At 45.5% G+C, this 27,639-nt stretch overlaps 1 protein-coding gene across 2 annotated transcripts in view; it reads left to right on the forward strand.

Moving 5' to 3' along the window:
* PGM5 (phosphoglucomutase 5) overlaps nt 1–27,639 on the forward strand; it is a 111,040-nt gene that overhangs the window by 16,425 nt on the left and 66,976 nt on the right. For both annotated transcript variants that reach the window (XR_014516938.1, XM_083464920.1), the window contains exons 2-6: nt 1,817–1,979; nt 9,525–9,671; nt 10,710–10,835; nt 12,269–12,459; nt 15,695–15,849. Coding sequence is in view for 1 of the 2 variants with exons in the window: in XM_083464920.1 (XP_083321046.1) it covers nt 1,817–1,979; nt 9,525–9,671; nt 10,710–10,835; nt 12,269–12,459; nt 15,695–15,849 (782 nt within the window). In the remaining variant the exon portion in view is untranslated. The remainder of the gene's footprint in view (nt 1–1,816; nt 1,980–9,524; nt 9,672–10,709; nt 10,836–12,268; nt 12,460–15,694; nt 15,850–27,639) is intronic.

Below are 27,639 nucleotides of genomic sequence, written 5' to 3' on the forward strand. Positions count from 1 at the left end.
GAAGGAGGTGTATGAGACACCATCTACCCGTCTTGGGGACTCGGATTTGTGTAGGGTTGACTCCTGAGCCTTTTCTGCTCCCAAAGATGTCTTGCAAGGCAGCAGGTACGTATTCTTCCTCAGGGTTTACTCGCATAGCCTTTCTCATGAATAAGTATAGCTGCAAGTCAGCAGAGGTTGGAGCCTCTATTTGTCTTGTTCTTCCATCCGACAAAGCCTGTCTTCACGTGGAGGGAAAGTCCCTAACTCACCAAAGGGTTTGAGACCCAGTCGAAGTCATTTCCCGCGTTGTGGCTGCTGTCATGGCATGCATTAAACCATATTATGGTGTTATGGCTGAGTAGGGATTTGGACTCTGGCTTCCTGTTAGATATGAAAAATGGTCCATCAAGACTTTGAGTCTTCTGGATCCTTAATAAAATGACCTTGGACAAGTTGGTGAATTAGGAAAACTTTATTATGCTTGCAAGCGGGTGACCCGGTTACACAAAGTGTCAGAGGAGGCACACAGAATCAGGAAATTATACAAGTATTTAAAGTCTCGAAGTTCATTCTCCCCCTCCCTTACAGAAAAGGCGTGGAAAGTCCCCAGCGTATCTTGTTTGCTTAATTAGCATAATAACATCCCATTTCCCTTACTAATCATTGTACAAATATGGTCACAAGCCCCCCTAGATAACTTTATTAACATATCAGCAGAACATTTTTATTGCAGACCACAAGCTACCCTAATTTCTATGCTCCTATCCACTGTATGTTAAGTTCAAGCCACTTCCTTACTTGATGAAGACAAGTGTTTAACCAACAGGCAATAGCACTGTATGTTTGTTTAACCAACAGGCATAGATTTGTGCATAGATACCTGTTCATGTTCCAACCGTGTAGCAAAATCTTGTGTACTTGCAAAGTTCTTGTAAAGTTCACTTTGTGGTTAGGCATCTGTTCTTTTGAAGTAAATAAAGCATCAATAATTGCTAATGCTAAGGTAAAGAATTGCTTTTAGGTTAGAAGCATCTTATTAAAAAATGGCCAAGCTATAGTTTACTGAAATGAGTACACTCAAATAAATGTTTGAATAAGTTGAATAAAAACATCTTATTCTAAAAGCAATGAAGAGGCAACAATTATCTCTGACACTTCCCAGATCTGCTTATGCCACCCTGGCTCTTGCATCACATCATTCTAGACAATGCTAGGTTGCAATAACTCTTTTCTAGTTACCATATCTTTTAATTTAGGACATGATTCTCAATCTGCACATTTTCTGATTTCAATTTTGTAAAAATGTTCATACAATTATATCTACTATATAATAATATAATATATCTACAAAAGATATAATCTGCAGAATTATCTCCTCACTGAAGTTATGTCTCACCCTTACATTATATTCTTTTAGATTCCAGGGTTTTTAAAAATACATTTTTTGTTGCAGAAATCATTTTTATGATTATGTTAATTAAGTAACATGAGAATCATTTTAATATTGCTGTTCATTAAGTCTTATGACAGAGGTCAATGACAAAGCGCATAGAAGCCCATTACGCCCCTTTTCCTGCCACTTGTTGCTCGTATTACTTTATTTTTGTTAGCTGCCCTGTGACCATTTTTGGTGAAGGGTAATACAGAAATCTTTTAATTAATAAATAATTTAAATAAAATAATTTGTATACTGAATTTATAGATGGCATTGTTTCTTCATTATGTTTGTTTGGTATCATTGAGCATCACTCAGTTGAGTTACTGAGTTACCCCTCAGTAACTCAACCCCATGCCAACAAAATGTGATCTTGTTCTTTTTATCTGGCTTGTCTAGATTGGAAGATTGGTTATTGGTCAGAATGGCATCTTATCCACCCCTGCTGTTTCTTGCGTTATCAGAAAGATCAAAGCAGCCGGTGGGATTATTCTGACTGCTAGTCACTGCCCTGGAGGACCTGGAGGAGAATTTGGAGTTAAGTTTAATGTTGCCAATGGAGGTATGTAATTTTAAGATTTATGTTATCAATTGTTTTTAAGAAAGCAGATTGAAAATAGACTTTTATACTTGTCTAAAAATTCAAAAATACTGTTTCTATATTTTTCTAAGATTTTAGTAGATTCAGTTATTTTAGTGGGTTGTATCCTAGAGAAACCAACAGGTGCTCAGTGATCAAATGTCCTGGAGGCTTTGCCAACTTCTTGAAAAGGATTTAGGAGTCTTGGTTGACCACAAACTTGACATGAGCCAACAGTGTGACGCGGCAGCTAAAAAAGCCAATGCAATTCTGGGCTGCATCAATAGGAGTACAGCATCTAGATCAAGGGAAGTAATAGTGCCACTGTATTCTGCTCTGGTCAGACCTCACCTGGAGTACTGTGTCCAGTTCTGGGCACCACAGTTCAAGAAGGACGCTGACAAACTGGAACGTGTCCAGAGGAGGGCAACCAAAATGGTCAAAGGTCTGGAAACGATGCCTTATGAGGAACGGCTAAGGGAGCTGGGCATGTTTAGCCTGGAGAAGAGGAGGTTAAGGGGTGATATGAAAGCCATGTTCAAATATATAAAAGGATGTCACATAGAGGAGGGAGAAAGGTTGTTTTCTGCTGCTCCAGAGAAGCGGACACGGAGCAATGGATCCAAACTACAAGAAAGAAGATTCCACCTAAACATTAGGAAGAACTTCCTGACAGTCAGAGCTGTTTGACAGTGGAATTTGCTGCCAAGGAGTGTGGTGGAGTCTCCTACTTTGGAGGTCTTTAAGCAGAGGCTTCACAACCATATGTCAGGAGTGCTCTGATGGTGTTTCCTGCTTGGCAGGGGGTTGGACTCGATGGCCCTTGTGGTCTCTTCCAACTCTATGATTCTATGATTCTTTTTAGATATTTTATACATGCCATTATTATTGTCTTTTGCACAATCTGGTGTCGTTTGAAACCTACTAGTATGAAGTCTCATTTTTATATACACGGAAGTCCTTTGGATGGTCACCCTACTTGGTCATGTAGGGTGTTGTGCAAGCCCACAGAAAATTGTATTACATTTATTTATCAAACATATACCCTTCTTTTTCTAGCAGTTCAGTTTCATGTAGTCCTGAATATGAGTGCATATTCTCATTTGCATCAATAGAAACATCCATTTCGTTCCGTAGGGCTCAAATCGATTTTGCTATGCCAGCAGATATATGCATGCGTGTCAGTTTAGTGGATGAGAGGCTTTGTGTGCATGTGGCTTTATCTCACTGAATTGGGGTACAGTGGTACCTCGCAAGACGAATGCCTCGCAAGACAAAAAACTCGCTAGACGAAAGGTTTTTCCATTTTCGATTTGCCTCACAAGACGAATTTCCCTATGGGCTTGCTTCGCAAGACAAAAATGTCTCGCGACTTTGTTTCCTTTGTCTAAAAACAAAGACATGTTTTGTTTATAAAGTTAATTTATTTTCCCTTCAATTTTTGAACTGCTCTTTACAGTATGTGTGACTTTAAAGAGCAGTTAATAAACTGTTGTTGTACCAAATTTGGCTTTGTTTGGACTTTTTTTGACCATAGGAACGCATTAATTGATTTTCAATGCATTCCTATGGGATTTCGTGATTCGCAAGACGAAAAATTCGCTAGACGACTGTTAGGGATTGATTAGCTGCTTGTGCGTAAAAACGTGCTCCCTCAGAGTTTGTGCGACCCCACAAACCTCCGTGTGTGACGGAGCTCCTCAGACATGTCTGCTCTAGTCACTAGTAGAGTCCGACAGTGGCTGTCTGCGGAAGCGTTTCCAGCAAAGGAGCTCCTTAACGGAAACGCGTCTCCTGGACTCACGGCGTGACAGTTTCCGGCGAGGTGTGGGTCTCCCTATGGGAGACTCAGATACCTCCCCACTGTTCTCGCTGGAAGCGTCCCTGAGCCCTCCCTCCTGCTCGCATTCCCTCAGAGACCCACTCCTCCCCCTGCTGGTCCCTGCTTCAGCTGTTGAGTCTCTTTCTTCCTCCCTGAGCCCCTCCACCACCTGATGCTCCGATGGCAGTTCCCTGACATCCACCTCCCCTCCAGGGCCCCCCTCACCCCCTCCCATTTCCTCTCCCCTGGGAGGTGAAGGGCTAAAACCCCGAAAAGAATCTTCCTCATCTTCCGACGTCTCGAACAATTCCCTCCATCGATCGTCGTCCTGGCTCGCTGAATCCTCTTCCTCTTCAGAATCTGGGAACCCCTCCAACTCCTCTTCCTCGTCGGTGGTGGCAAAGTATTCCCTTCGGAACCTCGCTACAGGCTGAGGTTTACGTGGGAACCTCTGATGAAAAGTCTCTATTAAAACTTCGTCATTGACATCCTCTGCCCTAACCCAGGTGTTTTCCGACTCCGGTTCCCCTTCCCACATTACCAAATACTCTACTTGATCTCCCTTCCACCTGGAATCGAGGATCTCCGCTACATGGTAGCTGTGTTCCTTCTCCTCCATTGCTGGTCCCCTAGTGACCCTCCCTTCACTGTCTCCTCTATACGGTGACAGCAACGACCTGTGAAAAACTGGGTGCAGCTTCATGTGGTTCGGTAACCGGAGCCTGAAAGCCACTGGATTGACCTGCTGCATGACTTCAAACGGACCCAGCCTTTTGGGTCTTAATTTCTTACAACCTCCTTTGAACGGCAACCCTTGGGTTGACAGCCACACCTGGTCCCCCACCCTGATGCTTTCACCTTCCCTTCTGTTTTTGTCTGCCTGCCTCTTATATTCCTCCTTAGCCCTGTTTAAGTTGAGTTGGAGCTGGCGATGGATCGCTTCCATTTCTTCAACGAACTGTTCTGCAGCTGGAACGCTCCAGTTCTCCCCCTCCCCCCCTGGGAAGGCTCTGGGATGGCACCCGTGATTAGCCAAAAAGGGGCTCATCCCCGTGGACACGTTCTCTGCATTGTTGTAGGCAAATTCTGCCAACGCCAGCTTCTCCACCCAATCATTCTCTCTGTCATTAACATAACACCTCAAATATTGTTGGAGAACCCCATTTGCTCTTTCCGCCTGCCCGTTGGTTTCTGGATGACGGGCCGTTGAAAAATTAACCTCTACATGCAGTAAGCTCATGAGCTTCCTCCAGAACCTGGAAGTAAATTGTTTCCCTCGGTCTGAAACCACCCTCAAGGGGGCGCCATGCAACCGAAACACATTCTCTACAAACAATTTGGCTGTTTCTTCTGCTGTGACCGCATGTGAGCAGGCTATAAAGTGGGCCATTTTAGTTAACAGGTCTACTACAACCATGATGGCTGTTTTCCCTCTAGACCTTGGCAGATCAGTCATGAAATCTATTGCCACTGCTTCCCACGGTCTTTCAGGTGTGGGCAGTGGTTCTAATAAACCAGCCGGCGCCCGCCTCTCCCCCTTGGCTCTTTGGCATTGTTCACACCCTCTCACATACTCCCGCACATCTTCCCTGACCTTGGGCCACCAAAATTCCCTGGTAACCAGCCACATGGTCTTGTGTTGCCCAAAATGCCCTGCTGTGGGGCTATCGTGCAGCTGCTTGAGTACCTTCTCCCTCAATTCCCCTTCAGGTATATATAACGCTCCCTTATAATACAATGCCCCGTTTCTCTCCTCAAAACCACTGGATTTGTCTTCCTCCCTCCTGAGACCCCTGAGTTTGTCCTGGGCGTATGCATCATGCACCGTACCCTCTACCAATTCCCTTTGCCCCACCAAAGTCGCCCCACACACCCAGCGGTCCTCTGGAATGATATGGGTTTCTTCGGGTGCTCCCTCCCCCTCCAAATATTCAGGTTTGCGTGAGAGAGCATCCGCCCTAACATTCTCTGGGCCTGGCACGTAACAAATCTCAAAGTTAAATTTGGAGAACTCCTGGGCCCATCTCAACTGCCTTTGGTTGAGCACTCGCGCAGTTCTCCAATACTCTAGATTTTTATGGTCCGTGCACACTTGCACCTTATGTTGTGCACCAACTAGCAGATGCCTCCATCTCCGGAACGCCTCATGAATAGCAAGAAGTTCTCGGTCGTACACCGTGTAGTTCCTCTCGGATTTGTTCAGCTTTCGCGAAAAGAAGGCACACGGTCGCCACTCTGACTCCTCCTTCCCCGGCTGCAGAAGAAGCACCGCCCCTATGGCTCTGTCAGATGCGTCTGTTTCAACCCTTAGCTTCTTTCGTAAATCCACATGCAGAAGTTGTTCTTCAGAGGCGAAGGCCCTTTTCAGCTCCTCAAACGCTCGCTCCGCCTCCGCCGTCCATACAAACTTCTTTTTACTGCTGAGACAGTCAGTGATGGGCGCCGTCAGATGGGCGAAGTTGCGGATGAACTTACGATAAAAGTTTCCAAACCCTAGGAACCTCTGCACATCCTTCTTGGTTTTGGGTGTTTTCCATTCCAGCACTGCCTGTACCTTGCCGGGATCCATGGCCAATCCCTTGTCTGACAGGCGGTACCCCAGGAATTCCACCTCCTTGGTATGGAACCGACACTTCTCCAGTTTCACCCACAGCCTGTTGGCTTGCAGTCTGCTCAACACTTCTCTGACGTCTCTCACATGTTGCTCCTCATTCTCCGAATACACCAACACATCATCTAGGAAAGCAACGCAATTCTTGTAGAGCAAAAGGCCCAGTACGTGGTTCATAAAAGATTGAAAACACGCTGAGCCTGCTTGTAATCCAAATGGCATAACGAGGTATTCAAATGCCCCCAAAGGGGTAAACATGGTGGTTTTCCATTCATCCCCTTTCCTTATGCGTATCAGGTTGTACGCCCCCCTTAGATCCAGCTTTGTAAAAATCTTTCCCTTCCTCACCCTGGTCAAAATATCATCAATCCTGGGCATAGGGAAAGCCACTGGCTCAGTCACTGCATTTAACCTCCTAAAATCACATACAAGTCTCGGCTTGTCCGCGTTTTTTTTGTCCACAAAAAACACTGGGCTACCCCCTGCTGCTTTGGACTCTCTGATGAAGCCTCTCTTCAGGTTCTTGTCAATAAACCCTCGCAACTCCTGCATTTCTCTGTCTGACATGGCATACAACTTGCCCACGGGAAGCTGTGCTCCAGGGAGTAAATTGATCTGGCAATCAAAGGGCCTATGAGGTGGTAGTTGGTCAGCTTCCTTCTCGCTGAACACGTCGCTGAGATCTGCATACTGTGGTGGTACCTTCACCTTCTCCATTACTTCAGTCCCTGCTAGGGTGGCTTGGGCCCCTGCTGAACCCTTTTCCCCTTTGCAGTGTTCTAAGCAATGTGCTGAACCAAAGGACACCACTCTTTGATGCCAGCCAACCAGCGGATCATGTAGAGCTAGCCAGCTCATTCCCAAAATAATGGGAGCGCCTCCCAGGGTGGCCACATTAAACGCTATCAGTTCTGTGTGCCTTGCCACCCTCATTATCATTGGGACAGTCTGCAAGCTGACTCCTCCTCCCAACAACTCCCTGCCATCAATCGTGGTCACCTGCAGGGGGTTGCTTAAAGGGATAGTCTGTATCTGGTGTTCAGCAGCAAACTCCTTGCTCATAAAATTGCAGGAGCTGCCTGAGTCCAATAGCGCCTTTATTTTTAGGGGGTGCCCATTTTGCAGCTCTAGCGACACTTCAATCACTAGAGCAGGTCGAGGAGCTTCTGGCACGGGCACTTTCACTGCTCTTTGGCCTGGCTGCAGTGCCCCGATTGTGGCAACCAGGCGTTGGCTTTTACCTGCTCCGTTCCCCCCTGTTCTCCCCCCTCAACAGCTCCCACCATCCCTTGCCATTCCTTCCTCTGGGGGCAGACTCTGGCAAAGTGGCCTGGCTGTTGGCAGAGATAGCATTTCCGGGCGCCCTTTCCCTCCTTCTTAGCCCCCTCGCTGGTTTTTGAAAATGCACGCGCGCGCGCTGTTCCGATTTCCATCGGCTCTGCCGGCGGGAAAGCTGGCTCAGGAATGTCTGGAATGCGGAACTCCTTCCAACGTTCCCCTCTCCCTTCCCGCCTCTCCAAGGCTCTTGCCTCCTGCCGCGCTCCTATGGTCAGCGCAGATTTGGTCAGCTGATCCATAGACCCCGCCCTGGGGCTCCGTGACAGCTCGTCTTTCACCGCCGAAGAAAGACCTTCTTCAAATAGCATCTGAATGGGTGCCGCCGATAAATCCCAACCCAGTCTGTGAATCAGCATGGTAAACTCAGTCCAGTACTCACGGACAGATCGACTTCCCTGCTTGCAAGCCATTAGCTGTCTGCGCACCACCCCTTCCTCAATATCGCTGGAAAACATGATATCCATTGCACGAAAGAACTTCATCGTGTCCTTTAGTACGTCATTGTGTGTTGCCATTAGGGGTCGAACCCAGTCTCTCGCCCCTTTCTCAAGATGCCCAATTACGAAAGCAACTCGCGATTCCTCATCAGGGAACTCATCGAACTGCACATTAATGGCATATTGCATCTCTGTCCTAAAGGCATGGTAATCCTTGGGGTCCCCCCCAAATTTCTGCACCAATCCTGGTACCTTTCTGGGGAACTGAGTGGCTCTCCCCTTCTTGTCTGCATCCTGAGCCCTTCTCTCCTCCAGCCTCGCCGTCTGCAGCGCCAGTTGGACCTCCAACGCTCGGTATCTATCTTCCAAGCTTGGACCAGCTCCAGCCCCCGCTCCTCCGGTTCCGGTTGGTTCGCTCATGATGCTTTCTCTTGCACAGGCAGCGTACAGAGACTGTCGGACTGCTGTTAGGGATTGATTAGCTGCTTGTGCGTAAAAACGTGCTCCCTCAGAGTTTGTGCGACCCCACAAACCTCCGTGTGTGACGGAGCTCCTCAGACATGTCTGCTCTAGTCACTAGTAGAGTCCGACAGTGGCTGTCTGCGGAAGCGTTTCCAGCAAAGGAGCTCCTTAACGGAAACGCGTCTCCTGGACTCACGGCGTGACAGTTTCCGGCGAGGTGTGGGTCTCCCTATGGGAGACTCAGATACCTCCCCACTGTTCTCGCTGGAAGCGTCCCTGAGCCCTCCCTCCTGCTCGCATTCCCTCAGAGACCCACTCCTCCCCCTGCTGGTCCCTGCTTCAGCTGTTGAGTCTCTTTCTTCCTCCCTGAGCCCCTCCACCACCTGATGCTCCGATGGCAGTTCCCTGACAACGACAAAACTTGCGGAACGAATTAATTTCGTCTTGCGGGGCACCACTGTATTAGTTTTGGGGTCAAAGCTTCTTTGAATGCACTTGTATTTTCTTCTTTTTAGTTCCATGTGGTAGACTAGGAAAATTAACTATTATTCACCAAATTCAAAGGGCTTAATTACATTTCTTAGGAGATCAAAGGCCAGAGACTTAGACTGTTGACCCATTAGAATTCAATACAATGATAAAAGGAAGCATTCTGTAGGCTACAAACATCTACAATATAACTTTCATGTACTGCTGATATGTGTGACACTATTTTAAGCTTGCATTGTTTCTCAGTTTAACACTATACCAAATCAATACTTTGATCCTGAGCATATTTTACTCCAGCAGTTTTTCTGAGTGTGTTCAAACTACCTATACTGTACTGACTTTATAAATGTATGCATTTATAATTGCAGGACCAGCTCCTGATGTTGTTTCTGACAAAATCTACCAGATCAGCAAAACCCTTGAGGAATATGCCATTTGTTCGGACCTGAGAATTGACTTATCTCGGCTAGGAAGACAAGAATTTGATTTGGAGAACAAATTCAAGCCTTTCCGTGGTATTGTATTCTTTGTCATAGCTTTGGTCTCCATGTTGTCATGTAAATATAATGTCTCCCAGCTGCTCAGCTCTTACAATGAAGTTAGATTGTCCATTCCAATCTTTAGGAGGGCTTTCCTCCTATGATCATTTGAGGGTTTCAGGAAATCTTTGATACACCTTATTATGCCATTTTGGAGTCAATGTTTCACAGGCTATGATTGACATCCAGCGCAGCCCTGTAACTTACTGAATTTACTTTAATTGTATTCTTATTTCATGTTAGCTTCTAGAACTTTATTTCACTGGGCATATTCATTTTTAGCTTCTACTTGCTGAGCTTTAAAATTTAGCTTTACATTCTGATTCCTTCATTACATTCTACTCAGTTTTGATTATGGTAGGTTTTTGTTTTTATTACTTTAGGTTTCTAAATCAATCGTTTGTTTGCTTTTAAAACAACTGCTATTTTTATTTGTTGTTGCTGTTATTATTTTGTTCTATTTTAGATAGTGGGCAACATTTTTGAAAAGGGAGCATGGACATTTCTAACAGATATAAATACGATCCAGCCAGAATTAAGCACCAAATCCAATTTAATATGATGGGAAAGACATGAACATGTGCTTAACTTCACTATGGAAATCAACAGGACAGCAGTAATAAATGTTGGCTGGCTTGTGATACTTATAAATAAATGATTTTTTGCTGGAACATGGGCGTCACTTCATCTCTAATTTCATCCTAGACAATACGACTGCCCAATTTACCCTTGCCTGTGGTCCTATCTCTTGGGTATCCTCCTTGATTATGGCACCTTGCTTAGCCTTCACTTCGCAAATAGGATTTTTGCTTACTCCTAGAATATCTAAAATATTGACAATAGGAGGCATCTGACATCACCCCACAATAACAGAAGTATTTTTGTGGGCACTTGGCTGCTGTATTTGCTTGAGGCATTGAGGGATTAGGCCCCAAAGTTTCTCTGCCATCTATTTTCAGTTGCTGAAAGACAACATACACTAACTAGATATTTCTTGGACCTTTATTTGCACAGTTGAAATAATAGATTCAGTGGAAGTCTACCTCAATCTTCTACGGACTGTCTTTGACTTCAGTGCCATCAGAGGGTTGCTAACAGGGCCAAATCAACTTAAGATCAGAATTGATGCCATGAATGGAGGTAAGGAGGCCCATTTTTATACATGTAAAATGCTAATATAATGAAAATAAAATGTTGTTTCAAGCATGAGCATGATAGCTAGGTAGTTGCTATGCAGTAATAATTTATACAGCAATCCTAAACAATGCTCACTAGAATAAACACATTAAACACATTGGGTGGTATTCAACTAATGTTTACTCTGATTAGATCTATTAAAATTAATGGGCCTAACTCATGTTCTTTCATTCCAGTGGGTCTACTCTGAGTAAAACTGAATTGAATACCACCCACTGGGACTTACTTCTGAGAAAACAAACAGGATTGCACTGTTAATGTTACAAATACAGTGTTCAAAATGTTTCGAATATATTATCCAAGTAATCTTTACACCAGGTGCTGTCAACCTGGTCCCTCCTGCCCACTAGTGGGCGTTTCAGGATTCTAGGTGGGCAGTAGAAAGTTCTACAGCACAAACTGAATCTTCCTTCCATCGAGCGCTGGTGGGTGGTAAGGAAATCTTTTAAGATGCATTAGTGGGAGGCAGATATAAAAAGGTTGACTACCCCTTCTTTACAACATAGCTCAGTATTCTTATCCCCGTGGTTGGGGTGAAGACGGAGACTGAGAAATCTCCTATGTCAGAGACAAGTCTGAGTGAAAGGAACTTTATGTAAAGATAGGATATTTCTTCAGATGAAAATTTAAGATTGAATTGAGTTGGCCCTGATAAAGAACAGTCATAGGAAGGGACAGGTCATATTGTATTAATAAACTCCATGGCTTTGCCCTGGGTATAAAAATGGAATGAGACAATGTCTTTTTTGTCTCGTTCCACAAAACTCTAATGTTATGGAATAAGAGCAGTTCTTAAAACAGAGTTTCCGGGAACCCCAGTTTCATGTGTGAAATACCGCCTTCAATAACTGCAGATTCAGACACTCTGGTGAAGTTTTCTTACTTACTATGCCAGCTATGGAAGGTACATAATTGCTGGCCTGGTTATCCAGTGCCAAAGCTTTCTCATATGACTGTAATGTACAGGCACTTTTAAACACGTACTTTCCCACAAACACGCTATTAAGACTGTATCATGTGACTTTCTGCTCATTTTGCTTTGGCGTTTGTTTATCTGAATAGAGATAAATGGCTTCTTATGAAAAAGGGATTTAAATGCTATCAAAAGGGTTATTTAGTAGAATTGTTAGACAAGTTGAGCACAACTGGATTCCTGTGCTTTGTGATATTCCAGTGCTCCCTTTCAGATTGAGAATATTTCTCATTCAACAGAAAACTGTCCTCTTTTTTCTGAAGCCTCTGTCATAACTTGTGAAGTTTATGATGTCCTGTTTAATATAAATTCATCCCATTTCTGTTTGGTGAAAATGGTGGGTGTTCTATCTGGACATTAATTAAAAGATGGTCCCTAAATTGGAAAACAATTCTTTTTGTAGTGATGGGTCCCTATGTTCGGAGAATCCTGTGTGATGAATTAGGAGCTCCTGCTAATTCTGCAGTTGACTGTGTTCCTTTGGAGGATTTTGGTGGCCAGTATCCTGACCCGAACCTGACATACGCCACTTCTTTGTTGGAGGCAATGAAAGGAGGAGAGTATGGCTTTGGAGCTGCTTTTGATGCTGATGGAGTAGGTATTTGTGTAAGATCAGATTTGGTAGTTTAAGAGTTGTCTTTATTTGTTCAACTTTGACATTCACAGAGGGACTTTCAAATAAATGCCTATTTAAATGTGGGAGAAACTGAAGGTCTAGCTACCAGCAATGCCCTTGAAAATTCCTCTGCTGTTCATGAGCAGCTCAGTTTTTCAAAGATTACTGTATTTTTCGCCCTATAGGACGCACCGGCCCATAGGACGCACCTAGTTTTTTTGGGGGGGGAAAACAAGGGAAATTTTTTTATTCCCCCCCCCCCAGGTTTGCGCAGCCATCCCCAAGCTAGAAGAGGGAGACGGAGCAAGCTTGCTTCTCCCCCCCCCCGCAGCCTCCAGATCAGGTCGGGGAATAGTGGGGTGGCGGCGCTCCGCCTCCCCGCTATCCCCAGAGCTTGTGGAGCTAGACCAGGTCTGGGAATAGCGGGGTGGCGGCGCTCCGCCTCCCCGCTATCCCCCGAGCTTGTGGGGCTGGCGGGGGGGGGGAGAAGCAGGCTTGCTTCTCCCCCCGCCAGCCTCCAGATCAGGTTGGGGAATAGCAGGGTGGCAGCGCTCCGCCTCCCCGCGAGCTTGTGGGGCTGGCAGGGGGGAGAAGCAAGCTTGCTTCCCCCCCCCCCCGCCAGCCTCCAGATCAGGTCAGGGAATAGCAGGGTGGCGGCGCTGCGCCTCCCCGCTGTCCCCCGAGCTTTTGGGCTGCAGGCTGCTGCCCGCAAGCCTTGCGAGCCCGCGGGACCTCCTGCCGGGCTTGCAAGGCTCGCGGATAGCTTCCTGAAGCCTGGAGAGCGAGAGGGGTCGGTGCACACCGACCCCTCTCGCTCTCCAAGCTTCAGCGAAAGCCTGCATTCACCCCATAGGATGCACACACATTTCCCCTTCATTTTTGGAAGGGAAAAAGTGCGTCCTATAGGGCGAAAAATACGGTACTCAGTGTTGAATCAATTCAACTTTAATTGCTTACACAAAGGTCACAAGTGAAAACTATCAACCAGCTCTCATGCTGCTGGAAATGAAAAATAATATTTCATATTGGCCTGAATATAACCTGCACGTTTCCCCCCAAATTCTGACCGTGAAAAGTTAAATTGTGGCTTATATTCGCGACCTTACGCTACCAGCAAAGCAGCATGACTCCCCCACCCAGAAGCAGCCGAGGTATTGTTCCCCCCCCCAATGAATTTTAAAGTTATGTCTTATTTGCGGGTGTGGCTTATATTTGGGGCAATATGGTACATAGATGTTAAATTCAGTGAGGCTTACAGTTTTGAACATGTACTGCAACCACAAAGTCTTTTTTTAATGGAGGAACTAAATAAATGCAAGCTTGTACAAATACTTTAAAACAGAAAGATACTTTGGAGGCGAAGAGTATTTCGAAATGCTACTTTGGGGGCACACTTTCATCTCCTCTTTGAAGTGCGCAGTTCTATTCGCTCTAGGTTGCATCTCCATTTCAGGGGACAGAGTAGTGAAACTGGAATGGCTTCTTCAATCCAATTATTGCTCCCATTCTCCTCATCTAGCTTCTGATCCTTTCCCTTCTGGGTTGATCTGCCTGGAAAGACTTCCTGCTTGGTGGATGGAAGATTCCCAAGGCATGATCTGATAGGCAAGAAGTGCCGGGAATTCTCCCCTTTCACTACATGGTTCAAGCAGGTATAAAGGAAACAGTTGATAGCCCCACTCTTGAGTAGCAAGTTTGAGTAAGGGTCTAATTTCAAAATCTATCTCACAGATAAAGAGCGTTTACTGTTTCCAAGCAGTGGTAGTTGCAGCCCAGCGCAGCTCCTGGAGAGCTGAGGGTGGTGGTGATAAAAAGACTTGCTTGTGCAGCAGGTTGACATCTCGGTTGGCCTCAGCCAGCCACAGGGGCTGACGGAATTGCCTTCAAAATTCAAACAGACCAATCCAGGCCCTGGTGGGTGGGGCAGTGCTTTGACGACAGACCTGGCAGAGCCAGTCTTTGGTCACTTACGCCCCTGGGGCATAAAAGCCGGCTGCATTGCAAGCAGGCAGGGCGGTCTGGAATGGACACCCCACCTGCCCACCTTGTATGTTGTGGCTCTGCCTGGAGGTAAGAGGGCAGCACACATGTCTGGCCTTGCTGTAGAATTACTCGGTTGCCATCTTTGGGGCCAGGGAGGAATTTGCCTGCAGACAAATTGGGCCTGTCTGGAGGATTTCCCTTCCTCATAGCAACTGTCACAACATTGGTGGAAAAAGGTGTTGGTTTTGATCCTTACTCAAAAGCTAGGAGGTGGGTTGGTGCCCCACCCCCAGATTCAGGATTAAAATTCAGGGTACTCCAGTAAAGAAGTCCAGGGGTAGAGTTCTGTCTGAAAGCCCAGACGGGGCTAGTGGGCAGTAGAAGATTTCAAATGGGGACCTGGCAGGATTTGATTTGTGTCAAGGGGGGAGGCTTAACTCCAGGATTGACCCTGACAGAGTTATCAGCCAGCAGTTGTGTTGGCTGATTCAGGATACATATCCAATGCCTATGCCAAAACCAACTTACACCTGTAATCAATAATGTGGTTGCCTTTTGATCCCAAGCTGGTGTCAGCCATTTTCTGCTTCTACACTTCCAAACCCCTCCCCTCAGTGACTCCTGGCCCACTGTGCTTGGGTCTGCAAAATGTTGCTAGTGAAATATATGTCTTTCCTGATTTTCTAGTGTAGAATGGTAGTGCCCTTTTATCTTAATCAAATCCATGTGAGCCAATAAATAGACCATGATCCCTCCAGAAAAGATTTGTTTTAGGGTGAGAAAGAGACAGTATAATGTTATGAAATATAAAATTTATTATAAATCATGTTTCCCCTGATTTAAAATGTTCCCCAAATGTATTCAAACAAGTTAGAATTTCCCCTGAGTTTTGGAAACAACAACAACAACTTATTATTTATACTCCGCCCATCTGGCTTGGTTTCCCCAGCCACTCTGGGCAGCTCCCAACCAAATATTAAAAACACAATACAGCCTAATCAAGCCTAATCAATAGAAATATTATTTTTTAATGGGAAGCATATACATATATGTATCTCAGTGCTATGAGACTGGAGCCAAGGAAGAGTTATGAGCCACCCTTTTGCTGGATTGTGTGTGAGGGAATGTAGAAAGACCCCCAGCTTGAAGATGACCAATTTTACAGTTGTGGATGAACCTCTCTACTTATTTTCTCTGCCCTACCCCTAATACGCTTTCTTTCTCTTCCAGGACCGCTATATGATCCTAGGTCAAAATGGTTTTTTTGTGAATCCTTCAGATTCATTGGCCATCATTGCTGCCAATCTCTCCTGCATTCCCTATTTCCGCCAGATGCCCGTGCATGGGTTTGGTAGGAGTATGCCTACTAGCACAGCACTCGACAGGTAAGGCAATAAGATTCACTAGTGTGACTGATTCCTCAGAGTCTTCAGCATCGTTCACCAGAATGCCAGTAACACCAAAAGCAGCTAATTAGTGATACAGCTTTCAGTATAGACAGCAAAATATTCAAATAGGATCCCAAACAAGGATTGATGTACCCCCTTATTAAAAACCTGAAATTGTTGGTTCATTTTAAGAAGTATTGTGATTTGGATTTTTTTATTTTATTTGGCAAATATATGTAAAAGGAAGAATATATATATATTTTTAAAAATGTGATCTGCTGTGACTGTTTTCTGCCTGTAGTTTTATGGGCAGGACAAGTTAATCTTGATCAAAACAGTTGGCCAGCATCTCTCAGGTGAACTGGGCTAAGTATCTGAAAATCGTTACAACCTTCCTTTTTGCAGCTCCTTTTACCCAGTACAAGTCTATTTGCTGAAAATTGTTTTTGATTCATATGAATCTATAGACATGTACACTAACCTCAGCAATGTAGTGGGAATAATGTACAGATCAGCTCTATTGCAATATTTCAGCTATTTCCTTCTTCTGAAGAGTAGTCTAATCAACAGTTCCCTCATGGTATTCAGAGGGCCTCATTTTTTAAAAAAATGAAAACTCAAAGCAAAAGCCTAGGTCTTGTCCTTCTGTCCACAGAAGGTTTTTTGATATTAACAGAAGGGGAGGGGAGGCAATTTTTGCAAATTTCCTCTGGTACTCTTGCCCCTCCTAAAATATAATTGAGAGGATCGGCGAACCCTCCAGAATAGGGTTACCAGACGTCCCTGGTTCCCAGGGACAGTCCCCAGATTTGCAAATATGTCCCCAGACAAATTCCGTCCCTGGAAAGTCCCCGGATTTTATTAAATGTCCCCGGGAAACGTGGCAGCAGCAGTGGCAGTCTCAGCAGCCTGGAGCCAGACTTCATTGAAAAAAATCTGGTAACCATAGGCTAACTGGAAGCAGGAGAGAAGTTTAAGTGGGGAGGGAAGGAAAAACACTGAAGGGACAAGAAGCACGCGTGAGGGGAAGGAGGTGGCTAACTGGATTCAGGAGAGGGGAATTTAAGGGGGGGGGGAGGAAAGGAAGGCAAAAGTTCTTTCTCCCCCAATCCAGCCCCCCTCTCCCTCCCACCTGCATGTTTTCCGGCTGCTTGCGCGTCCCTGGGAGAGAGGAGGAGGAGGCGGAGGCGGCTGTCAGCTGCACTCCTAGCCACCGGAAGCTGAGGCGGGTGGGCTGGAGCCTGCGTGCAGTGCAGCTAGGAAGGAATTAGCAGGAAGGACACAATCCATTCCCCTCCGCTTGCCAAAGAGCTGGGGATTTCCCTGCTCTTTGTTGCATTTGTCTGCCACCAGTCCCCTTGCTCAGCGCGTCTGCTTACTACGAGGTGATGCTGCCGTGGCCGGCGCTGAGCAACAGAAGGGGAAAGGATCATGTCTGCCTGCTAATTCCTTCCTAGCGGCGTCACCTTGCAGCAAGCAGATGCGCTGAGCAAGGGGACTAGTGGCAGACAAACGCAACAAAGAACAGGGGCTTTTAGAGAGGAGCAGCGCGCTGCGCTTGGCATCCCGATGCTCATGCTCATCCCTCCCCTTTATGCCCCTTTCCTCTTTGGGCCACGCCAGCGGCGCTCGGATTCTTTTGAATGTGCCTGCGTGTTTCTTCCACTGGATTTAATACATTGCATGGTGGGTTGTTGCTTTTTTAATCAACCAAGCTCAGTTTTAAAGCAAACTTTGATCTGTGGTGTTGCCTTTTTTCTTATTTTTTAAAATATCTTTTCTCTCCCCCCCCCCAAAAAAAAATTAATTCATTTTATTTATTTATTTATTTATTTGAAAAGTAAATTTTACATTTTTGATGTAAAAAAATCTGGTAACTCTACTCCAGAACAGTGTGAAAGGTGGTGCGGGGGAACTGGTGGCAATCACCTCTTTCTGTGAGCAGAGGCCTCTGCTAGATCAAACCCTCTCCTGTGAGCAGGAAGACTCCTTCCATTCATGGAAGGGCACAGTTGGATGCAACCCTAGGCAAACAAAATGTTCCTGTGATCAAAACTCTAGGCTTTACTTGGTTTTTATGGTAAATTGCAAATAGTGTCTATAAAGAAAAAAGTCAATTCCAGATTAATTTGGCAGAATAAACTGACACAATCCCAGTGTGGATTGTGACTTCGGTTACTTGGAAATCAGATCCCCATCTGAGGATGAATGCAGATTGATGTAGAACATGAAATAACTAGTTGACTCAGTAGGCTGTTTCTCTTAATCCGGACTGTAAAGACTGTAAATGATAAGAATTTTAAGAGCCATTATTCTAATTCAGCAGTGATGGCTGTATTCAACTATGTTTTTCCAACTTGTTTATAAATATTCTGACTTAATTAAAACTGCACATTGATTTTGTAAATGTTGGTTTCTGAAAATGTTATGTAGCTAAGACAGATTTAGCAACAGTTTTCGTTAGGCTATAAAAAGAAGGGAGATCTGTGCAATGCCCTGCTTATCTACCATATTTTTCGCCCTATAGGATGCAATTTTTCCCCTCCAAAAATGAAGGGGAAATCTGTGTGCGTCCTATGGGGCGAATGCAGGCTTTCGCTGAAGCTTGGAGAGCGAGAGGGGTTGGTGCGGATAGCAGCCTGCTGCCGGGAGCGTGAGGCGCGCTGAAGCAGAGCGCCCCGCGCTACAGGCAGATGCCCACAGCCTAGGGAGCCCCCCCCCCAAAAAAACTAGGTGCGTCCTATGGGCCGGTACGTCCTATAGGGCGAAAAATATGGTATATCCAGATGTCAGTGCTGGTCTTTCCTGCACAGGGTGTATACGATGGGTTGTAAAATATTCCATTACATCTGGTGGCTGTTCTCAAATAATCTAGCTTCTCACTAGAGTAAAGCACCAGTCACAGTGACTGAACAAGCATGTGAGGAACCATCTTGCTCTGTTCATATTTGAAAGAAAAGATAAGACATTCTCCCACCTTGTCTATTTTATCCGAAGAAGCTTTGCTACAAATTCTGAAAATTTCATTCCTCACATGGAAATGTTGCTGCCAGTACTTTGGTTTAACAGGAGGGCAACCTGTAAGCACTGCAGCAGCACATTTCAACACCTCCAGTGAATATTGTCTAGTCACAAACCCCCAGTGTTTGCAGCATGCCAAAGTTAGCAATAGCATTGCAGTCCTGGTTTGAAGTACTGTAAGTATTTTCTGTTCAAGTGTTCATTGAAGTGATGTGAAAAATACTTGGTTAAGGAAAATCTCGTGTATAAACGATTTCTATATTTCACATTATCCATGAATTTGTGTATTACAAGGTGTCAAGAAAAAGGCCCTCCCCTTCATCTAATTTGAGGAGTGTTTCTTTTTTAAACGTTGCCTTCCAAACATACTGGAAGAGCTAAATTGTCTTTGTAGATTATGCACTGGAATGCTTACAGCTTCCTCACTTACTAAGCTTCCATTGGTGTACGTATTGTGGACATTCAGCTGGTATGCTACTTATGTTTACATTTGATGTGTTTCTCGAGGCAAGTCCAGCTCCTTTCCTTTCTGCTGCCTTTGATGCTGGATATTGGGTGACTTGATGTGTCATGTAACATTTACATGTTTAACAGGATAAGGCAACTGTACTTTTGGCAGCTTGTCTACAATCTCATTATCACAGCTTGTAATGATGAGTACATTCCTTTATGCCATGGTCACAACAGTCCATATTTCTGACATGTACAGGATTTTCTTTTCATCATCATCATCATCATCATAATAATAATAATGCATTTATTTATTTATTTATACATACCCCGCCCATCTGGCTGGGTTTCTTTAGGATATTAGTTTTCTGCCAAGCATACTAATGACTGTACTGTTTCAGCCAAGAACTCTCCATAGATAGCAGCTGCAAATGAATAACCTGTCAAAACTGTGGGATAATATTTGGAGGTTGGAGCTGCTCTTAGATACAGGAGCTGGTCTTCTTTGTAGATTCCTTCTTAATGTTGATTTTTGTGTTAATTCAAAGCAGCTAAAAAAATTCCTGTATAGAGTCCTTGGTGTCCCTGAATTTTCTCAGAGTTTCTTAAAGTCAAGCAGACTAAATTTTTCTTGAGCTCTTCCTTTTTTTTATTGCTATAAAGGTATTTGAAGTCTGAAAAGGACTAAATTTCATCGAACCTTTCCCCAGATAAATGAAAGACTAGAAAGTGCTGAGTGTGTGGGCAGTCCTGTTTTTAGTTAATATTCACAGATGGAAGTAGAATAGCAGTTAAACTTATTTCTGCTCTGGCCTTGCATACTGAGAAGTAATTTGGTAATTAAGTTATCATAACTCTGCCTAATGTCCAGTACAGTCATACCTCGTGTTGCGTTTGCTTCATGATATGTTTTTTCAGGTTGTGTCCCACGGTGACCTGGAAGTAACGGAAAGGGTTACTTCTGGGTTTCGCCGCTTGCGCATGCACAGATGCGCAAAATGACGTCACATGTGCAGAAGCGGCAAATTGTGATCCGCGCGTGCGCAGACACGGGTTGCGTTCTTTTCTGGTTGCGAACAGGCCTCTGGAATGGATCCCATTCGCAACCAGAGGTACCACTGCAAAGCTACTGTAATTACTAGAGATAATCATAGACATAGGTTATGGAATATAAGTTTTCATAGGAGTTAAAACTAGTAACAAAGCAACATGAATTGCAATTTTAAAACTCCTGGTTATGTGAATTACGCTGTTTTGTGTGAAGGATGCTGTTTTCTTATGGATAGCTTCTTTCTTTAAAATATCTACAGTTGCTTATTAAATAGTCGCAGAAGAACAGAAGTGTACAGAACAGGGGTCTGCAACCTTTAAGACAAAAAGAGCCACTTGGACCCGTTTCCGAAGAAAAAACAACAACTGGGAGCCGCAAAACCATTGCGACATTTAAAACAAATATATCTCCGGAGCCACAATCTGACAGCGGGCGGGAAGGTGACGTCGGGACGGTGCGTGACTAACGCACGCACCGCCCCCATGCGACGTCACAGCCAGTACAGCGCCCGCCACAGTGAGGAGTGTTGGGGCGCACAATGCGCCTCCTCCCCTCGCTAGTATCCGCCCCGGAGCCGCAGCAAAGATGTAAAAGAGCCACAAGCGGCTCCGGAGCCGCGGGTTGCAGAGCCCTGGTACAGAATAATGTGAGAAGCTGCTTTGCAGACAGAAACTTCAAGGGCAGCTGTAAATAGGGAGGTCATCATGCCTGCTTCGGTGCCAGAATTGAAGGGATAGGTCTGTTGGAAGGGAACTTCATAATTTTGAGGTTATTGCTGAGAAGATCCTGATTCTTGCGTATGCCAGCCTAACTGATTTTAAGATTGTGCCCTTGAGAAGGATATTGATGGCAGTAGATCTAGGCATGATGATAGGAGTGAAGGTGCTGCCTCAGAACACCCATACAAATCCCTTTGATCTTGAAAGCATTCACTGATGAATGCTAAATTGCATACCCAGCTGCAGAGCCCCCTGCCCACAGATGGAAGTAGAATAGCAGTGAAACTTATTTCTGCTCTGGCCTTGCATACTGAGAAGTAATTTGGTAATTAAGTTATCATAATGAAGTGGAAAATGGCCACAACTTTATTGATTTCAGGTGTAGGTGCAGCATTAGTGTTAGAACAGTTGTGGAGAGGAATCTATCCATTGGCAAAATAAGGAGATGTTTTCAGACCCACCCACACAATTGGACTAAACATCTCTCTCTCTTCTCCTTTTGCACTATATGGTGACCTCCTTTTCTAGTTCATGCTTCTAGTTAATGCACAAACTCTCCCTTGCAAAATGGTTTCCAAGACCAGGAAGGGAAACTTCAGCCTTCTTGTTTTTGTACACTCTTGTGCTGATTGTCGTTGGTTTTCAGCATGCATAATCAAAGCGTGATAGAGGAGAGCACACAACTCTACCTGTTGTTTAAAACAGGAGCCTTTTCTTATAAGCCACAGCTCTATGGCATAGTCAGTCTTTGGCGTCAAAATGACTAGGTCCTGAATCCCCTTGCTACTAGTTACGATGGTGGTAGAGTTGTACAGTACAGACCATCTTCGAACTTGCCTCTGTTGCTGGGGAGCAACAAGAGGAGAGAGCTGTTGCTTTCATGTCCTGCCTGTGGGCTTTACATAGGCATCTGGTTGGCCACCTGATGTGGGAACAAGATGCTGGATTTGATGGGTCTTTGGTTCTTGCTATGTTATATTCAAAAGAACCACTGGCCCGGGGGGGGGCGGCTCATAGCTTCCAGCTTGAAGCAGCAGGTTGAGACACTTGGTCTGGCCACCTCACTGGTTGCAGTAATCCTTGTGTGACACCTGCCCAGAGGTCCCAAAGTGCTATCTCTTGCATTGCCTGGCTTTTTGACCTCACATTGTTAGCATTCTTTTATTTTTTTATTTTTTCTTTGCTCAAGATATAGGAAGTAGCTTTATCTTGCATCTGACCAAGGGGACACTGGCTCAAGGAAGCTTATACCACCAATATATTTATTAATGGTTTAAATATGACACAACTCTTAATATTTATGTAATACGTGTCAGGAAAATAAATAGCTCCTGCAGACATACTTTAGTCAGTCTTTTAAAAAGTCTCTGTACAGGGTGTTATCTCTGTTCTGCAGAACAGAAGGGGCCTGTCAACATTTTATTGTCTTGGAATAAGCCCACTATAGTTCATGAGCTTTCTTTACTTTGATTGAATGTAAAATATGTTGGAAACGATGGTATTTATGAGCCATAGTCACCACCTTATTGCTGTTCATGGCATTGATAGGTTAAAAATAATCTGTTTTCAGTTAAGTTGAGAAAAATGAGTATGTGGAATTCATACTCAGCTGACCCAGATGAAACAGGATGACCTTTTAAAAAAACTATTGCTGAGCAACTTATGTAGCACATCTCCCTCTTCCTTGTTTTCCACAGGAACACTGCAAAGTCAGGCACCAGAACTATTGTCAATATGCAGTGCATGCGTGTTTAGTTCCACACAATAGGAAGTAGGAACTATGAGCCAAGAGCTTTTGTTTTTGGAAAGCTGCTGCTAAGTCACAAATCTTTGTTGGAAATGCTTGAATTTTCTAGTTTTTCCCACAATAGCACACACTGTTCCTGCCTGTGTCCTTGATTTGTAGAAAACATGTGAATGATGTTTCAGAAGCTGACAACTGCTGACACATGGAAAAGTATTTTTTTGAAGGATTTTAGTAGTTAGAGCATTTCATGGGGAAAAGTTGCACACCATACTGAAAATTAGATAATCCCCATGTATCCAAAGTGGATAATCCCCATGTATGTTTCCTGAGCTCCTGAAAAGGAAGGGCAGTATATAAATGTGATAGATAATAAATACAATCATAGGACTTGCACATGGTAGTAGTGCAGATGTGATCCTCCACGTGCAAAAGTAAAGATGGCCTGTTGGTCTTGTCACAAGAAATCTTCATCATTTCTATCATGTAACATAGGAGAATGGCTGGAATCACTTGAAGGGGGAAAGTCTAAGCCTCCCAAGAACATTGTTCTAAAATTGAGCAGGTTGTGTGTGCAGAGAAGCAGTAGCTCTCTGTTTCTTGTCTGGATATTGCTATTTAAAGGACTGCGGCTGCCCAGCACAGAAGACCATCTGCTGCGAGTGTTGCAGAATTAGCCCCCTGCTTTGCAGGAATGCTTCTTCCACTGGGCCTTGGGCAGGGCCCTGGCAGACTGACGGCAGCCTTGGAAGTTGAGGCAGCCAGATGACCTTGGTTGGAGGACTGCTGGATTGGGTGGCTGTTATTCCCCATCTGTTTAGAATGTTTTCAACTGCTTTTAATGGTCTTAATTATTTTTAACTGTTTTTAACTGACAACTTATTTGTGGTCAAAGTCAGGTCTCTGCTGGATGTGCCTGAGAGGAGAGGAGTGAGGGAGAGCAGGGGCCCCCAATCACAGTGGTTCAAGGTAGGGGGAGGTATGGCACGGGGGGGGGGCAGGCCGAGTAAGGGGCACACAACACAGGCAGTTGGTGACTGTGCCGTGTGCCAGCCCCTCCTCCATCCTGGGGAATTGCAGTTGTCCTATCGGCCAGCCCTCGGGTCTGTGGCTCCTGTTGCTGAATGCCAGGTCCTTGGCTCAGTCAGGGAGACCACTTGCGCTCTGGACCCTTGCCCCTCTTGGCCTATAAAAACCAGCAGGGAGGGGACAGCTGGCTGGGCCAGGGAGATGGTTAATGCCTCTTTACGAGAGGGGGTGGTCCCTGCCTGCTTGAAGGAGGCAGTGGTAAAGCCACTTCTCAAGAGACCTTTCAGTGGCTTTTGATACCCTCAACCATGGTATCCAAATTAGGGGTGGGTGACACCGCTTTGCGGTGGTTGCAGTCCTACTTGGATGGTCATTCCCAGAGGGTGTTGCTTGGGGAGTATTTTTCAGCCCCGTGGAAGCTTCGATGTGGGGCTCAATTCTCTCCCCTGTCCTGTTTAACATCTACATGAAACTGCTAAGTGGAGGTTTGGAGTACGTTTGTCAGCAATATGCTGATGACACACAGCTCTACTTCTCCTTTACATCCTCAGGTGAGACAGTGGAAGTGCTGGGCCATTGTCTTGTCTTGATAATGGACTGGATGAGAGCCAACAAAGTGAAGCTCAATTCAGATAAGACGAAGGCACTGTTAGTGGGTGGTTCCCTAGACCGGACGGCTGGGAGGTTGCCTGCTCTTGATGGGGTTACACTTCCTCTGAAGGAGCAGGTTCGTAGCTTGGGGTTGCTGTCACTTGAGGCTCAGGCGGCATTCCTTCAGCTTTGGCTGGTGGCCCAGCTATGCCCCTATCTGAACAGGGATAGCCTAACTACTGTCATCCATGCCCTGGTAACCTCAAGGTTAAATTACTGCAACATTATATGTTGGGCTGCCTCTGAAGATGGTTCAGAAACTTCAGTTAGTGCAGAACTCAGCAGCTCACTGGGACAAGACCATTTGAACGTATTGCACCAATCCTGGTCCGACTGCACTGACTGCCAATTAGTTTCTGGGCCCAATTCAAAGTGCTGGTTTTGAGGTATAAAGCCTTAAACAGCTCAGGGCCGCAATACTTCAAGGACTGCCTGTCTCCATATGAACTTACCTGGACCCTGAGATCATCCTCTGAGGCCCTTCTTCATGGGCCTCCTCCTTGAGAGGTCCAGAGGGTGGCAACACGAGAACGGGCTTTCTCTGTAGAGGCGCCTTGTTTGTGGAAGGCTCTCCCCAGGGACGTTTGCCAGGCACCTTCATTATACACCTTTAGGTGCCAGGCAAAAACGTTCCACTTTAACCAGGCCTTTGGCTGATTGACATCCAGTGCCCTCTTAATGAGCAATGTGTTGCAGAAGAGGGCATTATTGGGTTGTTCTTTTTTAAATTTTTATTAGGTATTTAGTGTTTTTATATAGCAATTTTATCTTGTGAACCACCCTGAGACCTGTGGGTAAAGGACAGTATACAAATTAAATTAATAATAAATAAATAAATAAATAAATAAATAAATGATAAGGAGTCCAGCTATAGGTTTTGGCACTTTTAAGCCTCAAAACTATTAAGATCTGAGGGTGGAGTTTTCATGTACAGCCAAAGAAGACCCACCCCATAGAATAACAGCTTCTGACGCAGCTTTCTGAAAGCCTAGTCTTAGCTTAACTTTGATGCACAACACAAATGTGCATGCTCACATGGTTCTGCACTGCTGTCATGATTTGTTCTGAAGAGCTTGCAGTTCCTGTGGCATTTATACTCTCTTTCATGCAATGCCAAACTCTATGTAATTTCCTCTTTGCAAATCTTCTGTACGCAGGAATAGGAATTATCCCCATCAAATAAGGCATAACACACCTGCTCCCGTTTGCATAGTTTTATGGTTAATAGTGTTTTTGTAATGAAGCTCATAGAAAGCATTTAAAAATCACGTAGTTGAAAATTCTGTTGAATCAGACTCAGAAAACTCTCAGTAGATAACTCACAGGTATTTTAAAATTTTCTTCTGGAACTCATTTCTCCACAGCAGCAAAGTCTTTCCTCAACACTACCAAAATGAAAGTTTCCAAGTTATCATTATTTACACAGGCCCATCTAACTTGGCACTGGTTTTTTTCTTAATTCCTGTAGTATGAATGTTTCTGTCTAGATATGATAAAGCACTGTACTGAAACAATTTAATCTTCATGATTTATTTATTTTTGAAAAGAGACAGGAGGAACCTATCTATGCACAGGAAAGCATAGGATTGGGCTCAAATAGTTGGCCTTTGAGTCTGGGGACATTTGGCCTGATTATCGTTCTCTAGTATTCTGCAGACTATCAGTAATTCATTCACAGCACATGGGGAGCATTTCCAAGCCAAATTTGTGTGTAATAAGCTTGCCATGGAGCTCTAAAGGAATCGGCCTGGGGTGAGGCTTTGAACATTGCCATTAAAGGAGATAAAAAGAACGAAATATACCAAAAAGGTCCAAAGGGACACAAATGTAACTGGGCATATGAGAGGAGGTGCTTCCATAGATGAGGCGTCTTTTAGGCAACAGGGACATGTCCCGTGGCCTTGTCCGGTGGGAAATGCTAGTCACAATGGAGCAGAGGAGGCAGGGCTGTCTTTAGCATATGTGGCGCTGGGGTGCAAAGATCCACCCAGCGCCCCCAAATTTAGGGCAGCCTGGAGGGAGGGAAGCTTTCAGCGTGGTGGGCAGCGGGTTCCCCAGGCAGGAAAGTACCGTGTGCGGCTGGCAGAGGTGACCCCCCCCTGGCGCCAGGGGAGGGGTTACAGCATGGCCCTTCGTCGGCCTAAAGAGTTCGTCTGTTGGACGAGTGGGCAAAGGAGCCACCCCTTCCCACAGGCGGGCTCTGCAGGGCAGGGAGGGGAGAGGCTGAGATGTTTTTATAGAGGAAGAGGTGGGAGAAGAGTTCCTAGGAGAAGAAACGCTTGAGGTGAGGCAGGCATCCCTTGGTTTATGAAGAGCGCCCTCTGCTACGGGGCAGCCCCCCTCCACTACTCCCATGGGGCCACCCCTAGAGGCCGCTGCAGCCCAACCTGCGTGCCGAGGCAAGACAGGGCAGGGGCGCTACGTACCCAGCAGCAGCAGGCGGTGCATCTGCTTGTATCCCCTTTTCTGCTCCTTGAGCGCCCGGTTGATGCTTCCACACTCGCCTTGCCTCCTTCTCCGCCTCCCGCTCTCCCAAGGTCTCTGCAGCGCCAGCGGCTGCTGCTTTGCCGCCGATCCTGACTTGGGCTTGCCCTGAGGTGCTGCCACAGCTGTGAGAGGTGGCAACGACTGCCGCCCCTTGTCCTTCTCTGCAGGAGCCGCCCCATTGCCTGTTCTGTTCTGCAGGAGCAGGAGCAGCCTGTCTAGCTCCACCGCGAGCACCTTCCCACCACCACCTTTCTGCCTTCGGATTCTGCCACTTCTGCCACCGCCGCTGCTTTTCCCCATGCTCCTCTCGTCCTCCCCCGGCCAGGGCTCCGGGCAGTGGCGGCTGAGCCGGGGCTCCGCCGTGGGCGGCAGCAGAGGTGACTGTTGCTCAGTCTCCAAGGTGGTAGTGGTGGTGGCGGCAGCACTGGAGATGGAGCCACCTCCATTGTCGCCGAAGAGCCTCGGGCGCAGGCTGTAGCAGAGCCCCAATGTATTTTGTTTTTCTAGCTTGATTAAAATTATTTATTATTTCATGTCAGGTAGTTAAGAGCATGGGTAGGCAAACTAAGGCCCAGGGGCTGGATCCAGCCCAATAGCCTTCTAAATCCGACCCGTGGACGGTCCGGGAATCAGCG

The sequence above is a fragment of the Podarcis liolepis genome (genome assembly GCF_965112155.1).
Source record: "Podarcis liolepis genome assembly, chromosome: 11".
NCBI classification, from domain to species: domain Eukaryota; kingdom Metazoa; phylum Chordata; class Lepidosauria; order Squamata; family Lacertidae; genus Podarcis; species Podarcis liolepis.